At 41.6% G+C, this 17,836-nt stretch overlaps 1 protein-coding gene across 2 annotated transcripts in view; it reads left to right on the forward strand.

Annotated features, from left to right (window-relative positions):
* Positions 1-17,836, forward strand: part of cdk14 (cyclin-dependent kinase 14) — a 270,852-nt gene that overhangs the window by 145,209 nt on the left and 107,807 nt on the right. For both annotated transcript variants that reach the window (XM_050047719.1, XM_050047720.1), the window contains 2 exons: positions 4,954-5,074; positions 13,131-13,224. In XM_050047719.1, the coding sequence (XP_049903676.1) occupies positions 4,954-5,074; positions 13,131-13,224 (215 nt within the window). The remainder of the gene's footprint in view (positions 1-4,953; positions 5,075-13,130; positions 13,225-17,836) is intronic.

A 17,836-nucleotide genomic window follows, 5' to 3' on the forward strand; every position in this document is an offset into this window, starting at 1 on the left:
GAGGATGGTTAAAATGCCAGGTCAGATAATACACATTGAACTACTTAGATCGAGGAACAATGCCACTTCATTTTACTCTGTACTACACCTCCCAGTGTTACAGTCAGCCAGCCTGTTATTATTGCACTTCCTTTCATGATGAGTGCAGTAATAAGAGACTCAAACACACAGGGCACCTGCAGAGGAAATAATAGCCTCTAAGTGTGAGCGGGCAGATGGCGTCTATTCTAACTTAGATCAGTGTGTGGACATTACAGTGCTCGGCCGTGATGAATGCAGTGGGTGTTCCAACACAAGGAAATGTTAAATATGCCCTCCCTCCTCTCATTTATTCTCCCCTCTGCCCCTCTCCCTCCGACACACAGGGGACTATCAGCAGGGCAGGAAGTCCTTTTTTACTAATCTAAATGCTTTAATTAAGCCCTGCGACCACTTGGGAAGAGACAAAGGGGTAATGCCATCAGCCTCATTAAAGCTTGCTGCATCTGCACTCTGCTCTACTATTAGCTGCCATGGGAGCACTGTCACTGGATACTTAACTAACCTGGGTTTGTCTCATCACAAAGATAAATGCTAGACCAGGCTTAGAATAACCTGGACATGTCCATTAAAGCCACTTGACTTATTATTAAAACCCTCGAGAAAGTTTGAAAAATCCAGCACTTTTTTGTGGTGCTGATAAAACCCTATCATAGTTTCAAATGACAGGTGCAAATGTAGCTGGTCATAGTGTCACCATTGATTAACCGTACTCCAATGATGTCCGATTCACTTGATTGAAATAGGAGTTTTGGTCCTTTGGGTTCATCGTACTGATAATCATGTCCCTCTGTTCCTCACTGAAACCTCAAAGGTTGTCCATCATAATTTACATTTTAAAAGGCAATCTCAGGCTTGTTGCGGTTGACTGTACAGAAGTCAGTCTAGAGACAGGTCTGCCATGTTGGGTGTACAATATGATAGCTTCAATAAGTTAACATTGGGGAAAGATGGGTAATCTGCACACTGAATGTTAGAAGCAATATTGCAAGCTCTCAAGAATTAAATGAGGTGATGTTTTAACTATCAAGATTAATGCCAGGAAATCGTTGTGGTTTGGAAAATCAGACTTTTTGGACACACTGAACACTATGTCCCATGTGCCTCTGGTCTAAACAGACTTGGATATTAAACACCTGACAATATTATTGGGGTTTGTTTGATTTTTTACCTTATGGCACTGCAATCAAACTTGATCACCACCTAAATTTGCTTGAAAACTGGATAGCATCTCAAAGCAGGGTGCAGCCATCTTTCAACAAGCGAGTAAGTGACATCACAAAAATGGTTGTTTACTTGGAAAGCTGAGTACAACACTGTACATCAGATTAGCTGAGTATTGATACGATAGAGTTTGAGAGTTTTGAGATGCTAAGAAGCAGGGACAATCTCAAAAAACACAATTGCCTATGCTTTTTGAGGTGGTAAGCCCAAATGTAATGGAAAGACCTGTTAACATGGAGTCTGACGACAGCGGCCAAAGTGAGAGAAGCCTGAACTCGAAAGTTAGCGCATCGGGTGGTCCATGACTAGTGTCACATTCAGTGCAAGGTAGCTGCAGCTGACAAACATGGAAAATGTGCTCTACCACTGTCTCCATCAAGCTGTTGGGCCAAGGAAACAATGCAAGATGCTATAACGTAATGTTAACATGATCTGTTTTGCATTCAAGTGCCCATTCTCTTCTCCGTGTACAAAACAGACTTTTGTCCTTGGTGTGGAGACACCACAAAGATCTTGCTTGCTCTCAGAATTTTGGAAACAAAGAGCTCCCTCCTCAGCAACAGAATCGGCTAGTTAATGATGTTGGCTTCACCTTAGATCATAAACCAAAGGCTTTACCCTGTTTACCCCTGACCACTGTTGTAATGTCTCCTCTACCATTTTTGCATATCTATACAATCAATCGCAAACTCCAGTTCCTCTCTCAAAGCAGCAAGTATGGTTGACCTGCACCAGCTGTGCAGCTTGAATCCCCTCTATCAAACACTACTACTGAACTGACTTCCTGTATTTCCGGGCACAGTCATTAAAGGACAAAACATGTTTTACAGTACCAAGTTTACCAAGCCTACCTCAACAACTCCTGGCAAACTAGCGGACAACAAAAACGACCTGTTCATTTAACGTCACCAAGATGGCTGCGCCTTGCTGGGGAAAAAGTGAAATACTGTATAGTTTTCTAACAAATGGCTGGTTGCAAAGCAGCTCGCAGAGGAAGCAGCAACAGTAGGCAGGCCAAAGCATTTTGAATAGGGCACCGTGAATAAGATTTGCCACTTGGTTGGGTAAAAAGAAATCATGTGATCCATCAGCTGACTCCCCTCCATCAATCAGCTCATTGGGCTGCTTGAGATCAGCTGATGTAGCTGGGATGTGAGCTGAGCTTGACACCGTGGCCTGCCTGACCTAACACTAACACTATGCTCAATTAATGAGCATCTTAGCAGTAGCTGAAACTCTTTCAGGGTTTAACTTCTCATGTTGCTGCAGCGAAGTAAAGCACTCCAGGATGTGTCAGTGCAGTGTGACATCACTGTTCGGTGTGATTACAGTTTCAACAGCGCACACTTCTGACCACACCTATCAGTGATGCTTGTTTGATGCCACAGAAGGCATCAGAATGCAAACAATAGCTTTTGTAATTCTCTAACCTGGAGAGCACAGCCACACTTTATTTGATATAAATGGCCTTGCACTGCACAATGCTGAACTGGCACTGCTCCTGTAAACGACTTGTTACATTATAAACCCCATAGTGGAGAATACCATCACTGTTATAAGATTAGTATGAAGGAAAACTATTGCTTTCTCCAGTTCTGCACTGGTACAACTCTTCTGAAATGAAACAGGCTATGGTCAGAGTTATTTCCTTTACTCTGTTAGAGTTTTGTGTGGTGGTTTGTGCTCCACTTGGCTAACATTAGTCATCAGATTTCATCTTCTTCTTATAAAGCAAGTTACTGAGTTATTAAATCTGAATGTCCCCCAATGCTTTCTTTTGAAATGAACTCTACATGACTCTTGCGGAGAGGTTTTCAAACTGTGAAGTGCACTAACCCAGGGGAACACAGGAGAGTTGAAGGGGAGGGTGCAGGCGGGGGAGGCTGGAGGCAAAGATACTGTGTGAGGTGAAAGGGACAGGTGCATGACGGTGTTTGGTGAGCAGTTCCAGCAGCAGCAGTGGCTGTGATAGACAGCTCAAGGAGGCTGGTAAGGCATTTTAAAACCTTAAGAGCCTGAAAGAGCATACCCCTAGTCACAAATCTGAACACACAGACGTGATGAAAGTGGGACTTACACTTTCCAAGGATATTGTGATGTCCATTAAAAAATGTCCAAGTCATAAAGAAACAAAACTAGACTACTGATCATTTTAACTGCAGAACTTGCCTGAGAATCATCACATTTTTAAGTTTTTTTTCTATATCAAAGTAATCCAGTGATGATTGTCTGTACATCTAAGAGCACTTTACAAACAGGAACTGATGATAACTAATTCAGCGTACTTCTAATGGTGACAATACAGATTAAGAATCACAGATGATACAAATCAGGTTTTCTCTTTTTTTCCTTAAGTCCCTTTCCTACTGGACAAAAACCCACTAACACCCACTAACATCTTTGGCCTTCAGTGGGATGGTTACAGTCGGCATTCATTCCCAGGACAAATGACTCTGAAGTAGTCACGGGTATCAGCTCCGATCAGCAGTGATGGAAACATTACACACGGTTGGACACACTCATTTTCGCCCCTTTTGTGGGGCTATGCAATGAAGTGCTGCCACAAATTTGTCTTTGTCCAAGCAGCGCTCAAACGTTGATCCAAATTAGTCAGCACCGAGTTTGAAAGAGAATGAAAAAGTAACAGATATTAAAAAGAAGTAACTACATTGTGACATTTCCAATGGGCTCCATGCTCCTAATATCTGTTACTAACCCTGTGCAGAATGTGACACATCAAAAAAATAAACTAAAAATAGGGTAAAAATCTTACCTCCTGACTAACTATTCACTGAGTCAAAGACAAAAATATTGAGCCCATACTGTTGGGCATTTGTTACAGGTGATTTTTAAGTACAGTAAACAATCATATCTAACCCCCTTTTATGTAAAATTTGAATAACAGGAAAATAATACAGGTGTAACTAGACCAAATAGTGCGTTGTTATCCTCAAGGAAAAGAAATTTCATTCACATAAAACACACAAAAAAGCTATCAAAAATACAGCAATCAAGCCTCTTCATTACAGTACAGTATCTTAAAAAACATGGCATGACAATACAATTCTGTGAAATACATTTTTGTGCTAGTAGGAAAATAGCAATACAAAAGGTATCATGCTTGTGTAGCAGAAAAAAAAAATCAATGCAGTTTTTGGGCTGGCATTGAGCAGAGTCACAAGCATTGTTAAGAGGGCACAAATAGTTTAGATTGCATCAAGACAATGTTGACCACTATGAAACCTTTAGACAACAAGTACAATGTAACTAATCCTGTTGTATAAAATAGATATGACCAACAGCAGCGAATCCTTTAATCCTCCAAGCACACATTGTAAGGGTTATGGTTTTACAAGTTGGATCATGACTCCCTATGTGTCTATACCTAGGCATTTCCATGGCCTACGAATACTTTTAAATTGCACTGCATTTTTGAGATGGAGCAATGTTTGTGTTTTCCATTGTGACCGGTCATGGAAATTTTATTTTGAGTCCGTGAAGAGTCATGGAAAAGTTTTGACATTTTGTCCGTGAAAATGTGTGGGAACCCTGTTAAAATCTCATCTAGTAGTCTATACTATATAGTGAGCGCTGCCCCTCTCCAGTGTTCTGCTTTGCTGTCAGAAACCTGGTGAAGGTCATCCAATGATAATGCTTTCTGAGACAGTGTTGTTGTGTTGCTCCCCTCAGGCCTGGCCAGGGCCAAGTCCGTCCCCAGCCATACCTACTCCAACGAGGTGGTGACCCTATGGTACAGGCCTCCAGATGTCCTGCTGGGATCCACAGACTACTCCACCTGCCTGGACATGTGGTGAGTACTCCTAACCCCTGACCCTGAAATCCCCCTCACTCTCTTTGTGTAATTAATCTTTGATTTATCCAGGTAGTTCCTTGAAGATATAGATCTTTTTTCTTTTTCTACACAAAACCCATTTCAACCCACTTATATGTAGCTCAATCTAACCCGAGGGTGTGTTCAGTGTAGTATGCTGTGTAGATTAGTCCTTGGATAAATATGTGCCCTTGATCGTAGTTGCCTCGTATGTATTTTCTCTCTGTGGTCACCCTTCTTCCCACTAATAGTGTGGATCTGGAGATGCAGAATCACACACATCCATCACATTCACACTTACACCCACAGATGGAGCTACTACAGATATGCATGAAGCAACTACTAAAATGCAGTGTGCTTATCATTTCATTGGACTCTAACTAGACTTTGAACAACAGACACATTAGCAGGCATATTATCCCATGTCTAGATGTGTGGGTTAGGGTTAGGGTGTTAGATGTGATATAAATTAAAGTAGGGCTGCATGATTTGGGGGACAAATTGAATCTGATTTTTAATGCAGTTAAAATTTACAATTAAATTTTGCTTTTTTTCATTCCAAAAGGCATCTTAGCAAGCCAAACCTTAAGCCGAAAACACATCAAGCAGTGGCAAGGGGAAACTCGCCGTGGTAAATACATCTGCAGCCAGAATGCTCGTTCATGTGTTTCAGATGGGAAGAAATTCTTTGTAACATAGGTCACCATGTCACAGCAGTCACAAGACTCAGTTTACTGATTGGCTGTGGGTATTTTCTGGCTGCAATTCACCGCTAAAAGTTAAGCTAACCCCAACCTTTCTGTTGGCCACACTTTGCCGCAGACTCATCTGGCTGGCAGCAAGAGCTTTCCACAGCAGTTGCATGGCAGCTCGCCGCAGCCTGAACTTCTCCACTGCTTGATGTTTTTTCAGCATTATCTAATTATCTGTAGAAAAAAATAGCAATTGAGCTAACATAAGGCAATATAGTGCATTAGTGGTGTACTTCCTCAACCAGCATTTGTATGTGGGGCCCATGTGGGTAGTAAATGGGTTGAAAAATCGGCCATATATGGAATTGTCCATAGGCTTGGTGTTGTCCCAATGCCAACTGCCCACATCGATGGTCTTACCCAAGTGGGCTGCACATGGTTATGCTATGGCTACTGGGCACAAAGTGGGTATGAGCCCAAACTGTGCATCTTATCTGGGGGCTACTTGGGTAAACCCACACATGAGGGCAATTGGTATGGGGACAATATGTAACCCATGAACAATACCAAAAATGGCCCATTTTCCAGCCCATAAATTACCCACATCGGCCCTATGTACAAATGTTGGCGGGCCAGTTCTTAACATTCATTATTAAAAACAAACTTGACATTATTTTAGTGATAACAAAGATACCGTTTTTATATCTTACAGCCCCCCTTAATACTGTTCAGCACAATAGCTGCCTCAGCTAAGGTTAGTGAGTATGTTTACATGGACAGGTTAATTCCCTTTTCATTCGGAATGAAAGTTCATTCCTATTAAAAGTGATCTTGTAAACACCTAATTCGGAATGAAAATGGCCAATGCGATTGAAAATTCAATCCGATGTAAAGGGCTGGAATATTCCGTTTCTAATTCCAAATGAAAGAATTTCTCGCACTTGTATACACTCATTCCTCTTTAAGTTCATTCCAGTCTTTCTGCGCATGCTCGTTTCCTTGCCCTTCTGGCGCAATGACGTCTATAGCGCGCATAGCAACGAGCTGAGAGAGCTTCTTCCGGTAAACGTAAACATGTAACATCCGCCCCTCCCCCTATCCAATCAGAAACCTTCCCTGCCCCAAACCTTGCGTGGACCCGAATACAGGCGATTAAAAGGCGATAAAACTGATCTCCCATGTAAACCCTCATTCGGGACGAATATTTCACATGTAAACTACCTGGAAAAACTTAAATTCCAAATGATTTCATTCAGATTTATTTCATTCTGAATGAGAAGCCATCATGTAACCGCACCCATTGTCACAGTCTGACAGGATGGGCTGCTTTCACATCACCAAATCGAGAAGGTCATGATTCAGAGGTTTCCAGGCGATGAATATAAAACAGACATATGATGTGCATAGTGCTTAAATTTGGAAATTCTAGTGACTTTTTACTATCTGCCAGCTCACTTAACAGATACCAAGCTGACTGCTAACCAGCTCCTCTGGTTAGAAAATGACAAGAATTAAATATGTATTGTACATATTTTCTATGCACAGAGAGACTTTTTTAACAGAAAAACATACAGTCATTCCATGCTTTCCATTAATTATACATATAAGCAGCTGTGCAGTGTGTTCTGGTAACCCTGCATGCATTCTGTGAGAGAGGGCGTCACATTGGCTGCTCCTCTATTGCATTAGGTTGAGGTTCAGGCAGCCAATTCGTTGCCTCTGGAAAATCAATTGAAAATGAAACAGACAGGCTTATTTCTCACCTATTGTCAACTATTTTTGTAGTACAGTGAAAACCATTTAAAGTCATCATGTCAGCCCAGGTCCAATTGATCATCATATGTGGATGTTAATGATCACGATTTTCCCTCTTTGTCTTTATTTCTCATGCATAATACTGTCTCATTTACATTTGTATATTTATTACCTTATATTACACATTCTGTAAGCAGACTACTTGATTAATAAAAGTAAATAATTTAAACAGTTTTAAACAGCATTTGCATAGGAATGATTGTCCCAAGCTTTTTGATGCATATAGGTGGTTACTGCACTGTAACCTATATCACAATAAGCTTTTTCCACTATGTAAAAGAACATTTCCAAATGAGCCACCATGTTGATTCAGTCTGAAATCTGGCAGAAGAGAGTCGACCAGTGAAAGCACACCCATCAGGCGTCCAAAGCTAGGATGTGGTGTGACCCCTTGCATCCACAAACTCCCCTGTGGACATGCACCATTAGTGATGTTGCATCTGATACCAGAGCTTTTAGACATGTTTGAGATACATTTAGATAATTACATTGTTGGTAACTCTTAAAATTGGCCTAACATGTAGCATTAATGCAACAAATTAGCAAAGATACAGGAAAATAAATATACAAATGGTAATCAATCATGATGGTTTAACAACACGTACAAAAAAACAAAGATCAAACTTTATTACTAAAATGATAAATTATGTTCTGGAAAAAAACATTAAAAAAATAAACTAATGAGACAGATTTCAAGAATTTGAATTTTTGCCCGATTCATCATCTGGTAGTTTTAGCTCATTTAGAAGTAAGACTTTAAATCAAGTTGAGCAAAACTGCAGCAAATGCTTGAACAGGAGGTGGAAAATGAGTATACCCCAGAGATGGAGGTATCTGTTTCCCCTGCTAGACCAGCCATTCTCCACCTAGTGTCCCTTTCCCCCGAGGCTTTCTTCCAGCACTACTTGGTGACCCCTTCTGTCTGGGCACTCAGCAGGGACATTCCATGAACCCCAGCTGCATCCTGCAGCATCCAATTACAGAACAGTTGGGGGCTTTGGGGGTCTGGGAGGCAGAGGGATAGTGTCTGCTTCAAGGGTATTTGCAGGTGGGCAATCTATAGGGTGGCGTTCCATTCCACTGAGATTCACCCTGCGACACACACACACACACGCACACAGTCACCCTGGTCACTTAGGAAGCAGTCTTCCATGAAGAAACATCTCTTCCAGGACCAAAAGGTTGTGCAGATCTGTCTTCCTGCCATGAGAAGCATCCATCACAGCAGCCTACAGGTTACAGGCTGCCATCTGTGAGGAGAGGGGACGTGATGGAAGACCGGCAAAGAGCTGCTCTATTTTTAGCTTCCTGCAGCTCTCACTCACGTCCGTCAATCATAGTCAACACTGAGATCACTCAGGTGTGGTCATGCACAGATTAATGTACAGCTGTAATTATGGTAGGCTGAAGTGCATAACAACTTCAACTAAAATGGCAAGGCTGGTTTTATTCTCTATTTCTATGCCTCTGCGCTGCCGATAGCCATGACCAGAGGAATTATGTTTTCAGGTTGTCTGTCTGTCTGTCTGTCTGTCTGTCTGTCTTTCCTTCCTTCCATCCCAATTTTGCGATATCTCAGTAACAACTTGAGAGAATCTCTTCAAATTAATCTTAAATACTCACCTGGGCCCAAGGATGTACTAATCAGATTTTGGTCTGTAAAAGTCAAGGTCACTGTGACCTTGCATCCATCCCATTCTTGTAAGTGCAATATTTCAATAAGGCTTTAAGGGAAATGTCTTCAAATTTGGCACTTAAACTCAAGGATGAACTGATTAAAATTTGATTTTCTTCTATACATATATATAACTTAATTCTAAAAAGACTATTCATTTATTTCCTTAAACAGCTGGTCACTATAATTTTTAACAAACCTTACCCTTACTCAAACAGAAAGAAACAAAAACAGTGCAAGACTCCACTGTGGAGCTCTACAGCACAGATGAATAGGATATATCAGGCTTTGATATATACACCAAGAAATTATATTTACACCTCATATCTAAGTGCACAATTTGACACTCCAAGCTCAGTTAAAAAAAATAAATAAAGAAGCGCATAAATATATTTTGGAGAGAAACTATCATGTCTCTGACTGCTACTCCAAGGGCTTCTCTGCGTACCCACTGATACATCATCTGACTAACTGTCAGAAATAACCTACCTCAATTCTCTAAATGGTAACTGTGGCCCACTGTAACACTGTCAGGATGAGTGTGTGAAAGTGCACAGAGAAGAGATGTTAAGAGAGCCAGACAGGTCACTGTGAGCAAGTGTCCAAGGGTTTGACACCAAGGACACCAAGTGGGGTATTTCAAAGAGGGCAAATGAGTAAAACAGAGTGAGAGATGAAAAAAAGAAACCAGGGAAATTATTCATTGAGCACCGGAGTGATTTTCCTTTGCTCAAAATTATTTATTCTTTGTTCCAATTTTTCTGTGCTCACAGTGTCCCATTGCACCTGTCAGAAATGAGACACAAATATAACTTCACCGTCAGTGAGATTGGTTCATTGGTGGATTTGGTTTTGTTAACACAAAATATAGAATACTGCCAGTGTTGCAAATCAACCTCCATGTGGCATCTGTATCAAAGTGAAGAAAAAAGACAGTAAATCATATTCTCAAACTGATTCTGTAACCTCAACTTGAACTGTTATGTTGCTTGGTGTGAGTGAGAGGTTTATCTCTCTGTCACTGGTACACAACATGACATCAGAGTTGTGTTATTTATGTACTCTCTGAACCTGTTTACATCTGGTATTAACATGCATTTCAATGATTCGAACACAAGTGGACAGCCAACACACATTGCCATCCACAACTGTACCTATCATAAGTCTCCAGCTTACTGCCTACATCACTTATGCTAGAAGGTCAAAGGGCCCCACAAACAGTTTTTATGTCCGCACTCTCTAGCTGCTCCCTAACCACGCTAGCAGTTGTGTAGGCTGGAGATCTTGCTGTAAGCAGAATTCAACATGTCTCCTTCGATAGGGGGAAACGATGGACTGTCACACAACACTCCGTCCAACTTGTCATAAAATGGGCAAGTTATAGAGCGCTAGGGCGCTGTCACCAAAATGACGTATTTTCCTGTTCCTGTTGCTTGTTGAGAAAGCATTGGGAGCATAAGCATTTACACTACTAAAATGTGGACAAATGCATCCCAGATTATTAGAAGCATAGTCACACTGTAGCCCTCAGTGCAGTGAGCGACCCTTCTGGTTCTTTACTAGCATCGTCTCAGTATGACACTTAATAAACTAAAGATATTGTATGAACATAAGTATCTTTTTACTGTATTGCACTAAATCCCACATATGTACAAGATCATTTAAGACTATCTGTGAGTGAATACCAGATTTAAACAATAAAGCAGAGGCTTTCCTGTTGCATTACAGATCTGCTCTCAGCCAGGTCTGCTGCCGTCAGGAGGCTTCATTAACTGTCTGTAAGCAAACAGGCCTGTATTTACTGAGGCTAATTTACTATGTGCTAAAACTTAAGGAGCGCAGCTGGCCCCACTGACTCACTGAATCACTGAGATGTTACAGTTACAACCTCCAGTGGCTCTGATGCTTGAACCCGAAAGCATGACACAAAGACAGTCTGAGTGAGATCAAAGTTCTCCTTTACTGAGGTCCAAAAACAGGCAAGGGTCAAAACCACATAATCAATTAGAATAGGCTAACTTATCCAGGCAAGGGGCATGCCAAAAATCAACAATTAGGAAAAAGGAAAGCAGGTGAGTGTGTTGGCAGGGAAGGTCAGGTGATGGAAAAGGTGAGAAAGGGGTACTGTAGGACTGGAGGGAGTGGCTGGATCTGGGATTACAGGGAGGCCGTATCCCAGTGTTGCCCCCCAAAGGCCAAAGGCCTGAATACTCAGAGACTTAGGGTACAGTCACACAGGGGCAAAACCTCCTGTTCACTTCCATTTCATACAAACAAAGGGGTGAATAAAACCTTTGCATATGGAGGCAAAGCAAATTTGCATCTTTGCATTGCATTGATTTCAACTTTGATGCACTTTGACATGCACAGTCTCTGCCACAACCAATAGCAAAGGAGTATGTAGTATTTGGAGTAGACAGAGATTGTTGCCACGTTAAACCAGCTGATATCATATGATATTGGCCATGAAAAATACAACCTGCCCCACATGAGAGATGCTGCCTTGCTGGCAGTGAGTCTGGGAGGCAGGCATGGAAGATAAGAAAATGGAAAATTATACCAATAAATCACATTTTGCTGTATTTATTAACATGCTAGCTAACAGCACATCCACGTCTGAGGCCATGGAGTAGAGCCGCTGCTCCTTCGTGTCGAAAGGGGCCAGTTGAGGTGTTTCGAGCATCTGATTAGGATGCATCCTCGGTGCCTCCTGTTGGCGGTGTTCTGGGAACGTCCCACCGGTAGGAAGCCCCAGGGTAGACCCAGAACATGCTGGAGGGATTACATATCTCGCCTGGCCTGGAGCACCCTGGGGCCCATCTGGAGGAGCCTGAAAGCATCGCTGGGGAAAGAGAGGTCTGGGGTGCTTTGCTTGGCCTGCTGCCCCAGTGACCCGGCTTTGGATAAGCAGATGAAAATGGATGGATGGATGGATGGATGGATGGACCTTTCTTGTTAAGTCTGGTCTTGTATACCTTCTCTCACTGTTAGAGGAATTCATCCAGTATTAGAGGTATATCATATGACTGGCCCGACAGCAAAGTGATTGACAGGTACAACCCTATAGATGAAAATGGGATTATTTGGATGCTGACCTCATACTCACACCCTTCAGGTAATGTCTATATGCTCCAGTAGATATACTGGATGCCGAGATCAGAGCTGTGCCATGAAGATGGATGCATCTTCATGATACAGGATTACATTCACAACAGGCTTCATGACCACTGAAATGGAAAGAATGTGGACATTTTGAGGGATGAATTTATAGTTTAATTATTCTCTCTTTCTGTCTCTTTCTCTCTCCCTGTCTTTGCATTGCTGGTGTTTGGGCTCAGAGGGAGCGAGCACTGAGGCAGAAAGTGAATCTGTCAAGAAACAATAGCCCTTTGGCAAATGAGCACTGACAACAGTTTACACACGCACGCACGCACGCACGCACGCACACACACACACACACACACACACACACACACACACACTCATTGGACTTGATACTTCTCAGTGTAACAGCTCCTCACAGGTTGCATTGATTTACCGATTTACTGATTTCAACCTACACTTACAGTCTAACAACCTGTAGGAAGAAAACATATCAATATCTTCTCATAATGACTTTCACTCTGAGGCTTGTTGAGGTGATTACTGTAAACAGTGAGCATTGCAGATGTATACAAAGACCCTACCAGTCATTGTTAAACCTCAGTTGTGTTTTTCACTGATTGTAATGATGGTGCTGTTATTTTTGGCAGCAAAGCTGTCAGTGATATCAGAATAAATTAAAACAATCCACTGTTTGAAACCGAGCCAGTATTGAATGGGAGGCCTTATCATGTGTTGTTCTCTTTTAAAGGGGAGTGGGCTGCATTTTCATTGAGATGATCCAAGGAGTGGCTGCCTTTCCTGGGATGAAGGACATCCAGGACCAGCTGGAGAGGATATTCCTGGTGAGTCACTGATGCTGCAGTGTCTAAGTTCGTGCGCTGTATGAGTGTGTTATGAAGGCAGCTATTGTAGAAAAGCTCGTACCCTGCGGCCTGCACCAGTACTGCTGGATCTCCTTTCCTTTCAGTCCAACAACAGCAGGAATATGGCTGACACATAGAAAACTGTGCCATAGACATATAAATCATGAAGGACTGTGAAAGGACTTCTAAATTTTGAGCCTGCTCTTGACATCAATAGATCAGGCATCAGTGGTTGGATATTAAACCCAGCCTGCACTAATCAACATAATATCGACACAATTTGTCCATTACTTGCTGGGGAGGAAAAACATGCTATAAGAAGTGACTGCAAAGTTCTAACTTGTAAACTCTTATAAACAAGACCTGACAAATAATTAAATGCCAACTTCCAACACTCGACAGTTTAGACATATGGACATATTTTGGTCAGTATTCAAAAACAGTGCATATGGACAAATCTGTGCTTAAGCCATGCATACAAACATTTTAAAGCCAGGACTCATCAATATTTTCTTGAATTTGTCCGTACTTTGCAAACACCATTAGACCTTCCTTAGACCATGTGTATGCACAAATGACGAAGGTCCAGCTGTCTTTGAAAATGTAAACACACACCCTTTAACTAAATGCATAACATATAAGACCCATATTCATTAAAAAAGGCTTTAATAGACAACATCATGTAAAACCATTAATTAACTAATGCATAAAATAACTATGAAGCTGACGCCCTTTCATCCTCATTAATTATTGTTATAATTAAAATATTCAACTGTGGCAAAAAAAGTGTCCCAGTCCTTGCTCACAGTGGAGTTTATGAGACTGTCTATATTGAAATGTAACAGTTTTGGTTTTCATTGGTTTTATCGACTTGGTTTATAATACCTGGCTACTCCCACTAATTTCTAGTTCCATGAAATTGAACATTTATGAAGATTATATAAAAGATTCTGATTTACCTCCCAAGCAGAAGTTAAGATGACATATCTTGCTGGAAGTTATGGCAGCCTGTGCTTTCAGGAAAGAGCACATCAGAGACTGACATAAGATGCTGGATTGGAATGACGAGTGGCTTATTAGCTGTTTCCCACTGCCAAGACATTCATATGCGCATAGAAACAGCTTCCCCACTTTCTCCGAGATACACTTCTAGACAAATGTATTTCCTTTTATAGAGAAATGGGGATGCGACAGTATGCTGATTGCAAATAGCAAGCATGCGATTGTAGACAGTATGTCGGCTTGCTGAAGCAAAAGAGGCGTGACTGACGTGACATGTAACGCAACAGCATCAGCCTCTACTGTAACATACAACAAACCCGTTGGCAGCACTTTATGAAATCAGCAAAACATCACACCCGTGTCACCCATGATCCTGTCCCTTTTATACAGACGTTGTTGCGGCACTGTTACTACCTCCGATGCCCGCTTAAAAGCAAGACAACTCTGTCTGCCCATTCTGCGACTGTACCTTTTATACAGAACGGCGAGGCAGAATTACAGCGTGAAATTCCCGCCTTGAAGTGGCAGTGTAAAGGGGGCTTAGAATGATTCTGATTCACTGACATACGCATGCCGGTAAGTACAAAATTGGCCAGTGCACATGCGTCATTACTGTGATGGTAATTTTACATGCACACTTATTTAGTTTGCAAAGTAAGGCCATTTCTACGCACATATTAGTGAATGAAGCCTAATCACTTACTGTAACATGAAAGAGCATTATTTTTAAATGTATCCTTTTCCGCTCGATTATGCACCTACAGTGCAACTCTTAAACTCCTAGATTTGCTGACACGTGAAGCCTCATGTTTTACCTGTAAGACTCACATGCAGAGCGTATCTCGTGCTTTGCTGCTGACAGCTCTGTCAGCTGACGTGTTGATCACAGTGGACAGCAGTAGAGGAGGAGGTGGCAGCTTATGATCTGGTTCAGGAGTAGCATCCATCACCAGAGCTGAGTGTCAGAGGGGCAAGCAGAAGCAAAGATGGAGAAACAGATTAGGTTTGCAGTGAGGTAAGTCTGACGCAAGTCTGGGTTTGTAGAACTTTGTATTCTGCCATGTTGTTATCTCGTACAATGACACAGCAGCAATGAAAAAGTCTGATGCTTTCTACTTGTCTTTTTCAAGTGGCGCTCATAAGCTGCAAAATGCTTGCATTTAAAACACCATACAGGTAGATCAGGCTCATTTATCTCTGTGTATTATGTGAGAAATGAAACATATTTCAGTGAGACAGGCAAATATCACCTGGAGCATGAATCTTAGTTTGTGTTGCAACATGCTGATGGCAGGGTCAGAATGTGGGATAAACACCATGAATCATTACTTTCTCTGTGCCTTGTAGTAAAGCTACAGGCTGATAGTCTAATGATGTGTGTTTTCTACACACACAGTCGACCTGTTAATATCAGTCTAGTCTCAGTTTTCTGCCACAGTATGCACCAGCACTGATGCTGACCAGGTGTATCCATCTGTGGCCAGTCTGTTTGAAATTGGAAAACCTCCAGCAGGATATCACAGTGTGTCACAAAGCACCTATCATCTCAAGATGCTCCCGGGAATGTTTCAGTCACATCAACAGAGTGCTTTTAATTGAGATGAAACACAGGGTTTGTAGCATAAATGCAAATAATGATGGTACTGAGCCAACATGGACCAAAGATTCACAGTAATGTGGCTTACCTGACAGCTGAATAATAGTATAGTGGCTATTGAGTGATTACATATGTACTGTATGTATATCTGCATTGGATTACAGGCTGATATGTGTAGTGTAATATATATATATATATATATATATATATATATATATATATATATGTGTATATATATATGTAAAAGGGACAGTTCACTCCAAATTAAAAGATACACATCACGGATGCACCAGTATGGATGTTTTCAACCGATACAATAACTGATAATAACCTGCTTCTCGTGGCCAATATCCGATACAATAACCGATAATTTCACATATTTGTGTTTTTAAAAGAAGTGTATAAACTGTAGTTTATGTGCACCTGAGGGTAAGAAACGCTCAGACATAGTGAGAAAATATGGCTGATTTAACATTCCACATCTCTGACCTAACTAAATCCAACTGACATCACTATTGCTAACACAACAAAAACAAAGAACATATATCATGCATCCCTATTACCTATTTTCCCTCTTACCTGTAGTGCTATTTATCAGTCTACATTGTGTTGTTGTGAGTTGCTTAGTGTTGGAGATATTGGCCATAGAGATGTCTGCCTTCTCTACAATGTAATTGAACCACCATTACCTTCTTCCCAACCACACTCACCAACTGTACCACCTCACAGAAGGAAGTGTGCATCTACTGCTAGCTCACCTAGTGCCACTGAGATAGCTAACATTACAGCTCAGTCGAGGAGAATGCCGTTAAAGTTCCACAAGCAAAAGCTTCTTATCCATGAGTAGATGCACTCTTTCTTCTGCACGGTGATACAGTTGGTGGGTGTAGTTTGGTAGACAGAAAATAGTTCCTACATGAAACTGCTCACAACAAGGTCTGTGGATTATCTTGAGTAACCAGGTCATGATTTCTGGAACGGGACATTGCTGTTGAGTTTTCAAATGTATTTTTTTGGCACTTTGAGCACCATGAGCTGGGGGGCAGACACTCAGCAATTCACACCAAAACAATCTTTGATAAATAGATTACAGGTAAGAGGAAACATATGTGTTTTACTTTGGGATGAACTGTACCTTTAAAGGGAAGTGAGGTATCATGAATCCTCGAATCGCCTGATCTGCCATCTCCCCATATAATTTCATCCCCAATCTCTTAATTGAAGCGGAGTGTAGCAGGGCAGACATAATGGATTTATATTCATAGGCTGGAAGGGCCTGAATAATTAATGTAGAAAATTACAGAGACGAGAGTATGAAAGGGTTCGACCAGGGAAGAAGTCAAGTATGGAGACAAAGCATGTTCACTGCTGTTTGGCCTGTGGGCTGCAGGGTAAAGATATGCATCTGAGATTGGATGGATTTTGGATGAAGGGATGAGTGGAGGTGGAGGAAGCCCTGCAGGCAGGGGATCTCTCACAAAGCAGGGAAACCTAGCAGGAGGAGAGGCAGATGAAGAAAAATGCTTCTTATTGATTGTCTTTTACGCCAGAGGGGAAAAGTGGGGCTTCTTGTGCACATCTGTAAGAGGCTTCAGTCCTCAGTGATCCCGGCTCCCCTCTCAGACACAAAGACACTCCATGATTGGACGAGAGAGGAGGGAGGTCCGACAGTGGGATGGCCGCTGGCCAGACTGACGATGAGGCTCAGCTGCACGCTGCCTCCCCACAGAGGCTTGCCAGTTTGGTCAGAAATCTTTTTTTTCTAACTCTCTGGCGCCATCATGGAGGTCCATTGGAAAATTGAATGTATGCAAAAAAGACATAAATGACAGTCAGGCTAAACAAAGAGCCTGAATACCTGACAGAGAATACCTGATAAGAAGTAATTTGGTGAAATTGTAATTCTATTCAGAAGCACAGGGACTAATTAATTCTACAAGTAGAGTCTTTAAAGAGATGATTGACTTCGGTGAATCTGAACTAACCCTTTTA

This window comes from Epinephelus moara, chromosome 6 (assembly GCF_006386435.1).
Source record: "Epinephelus moara isolate mb chromosome 6, YSFRI_EMoa_1.0, whole genome shotgun sequence".
Lineage (NCBI taxonomy): Eukaryota > Metazoa > Chordata > Actinopteri > Perciformes > Serranidae > Epinephelus > Epinephelus moara.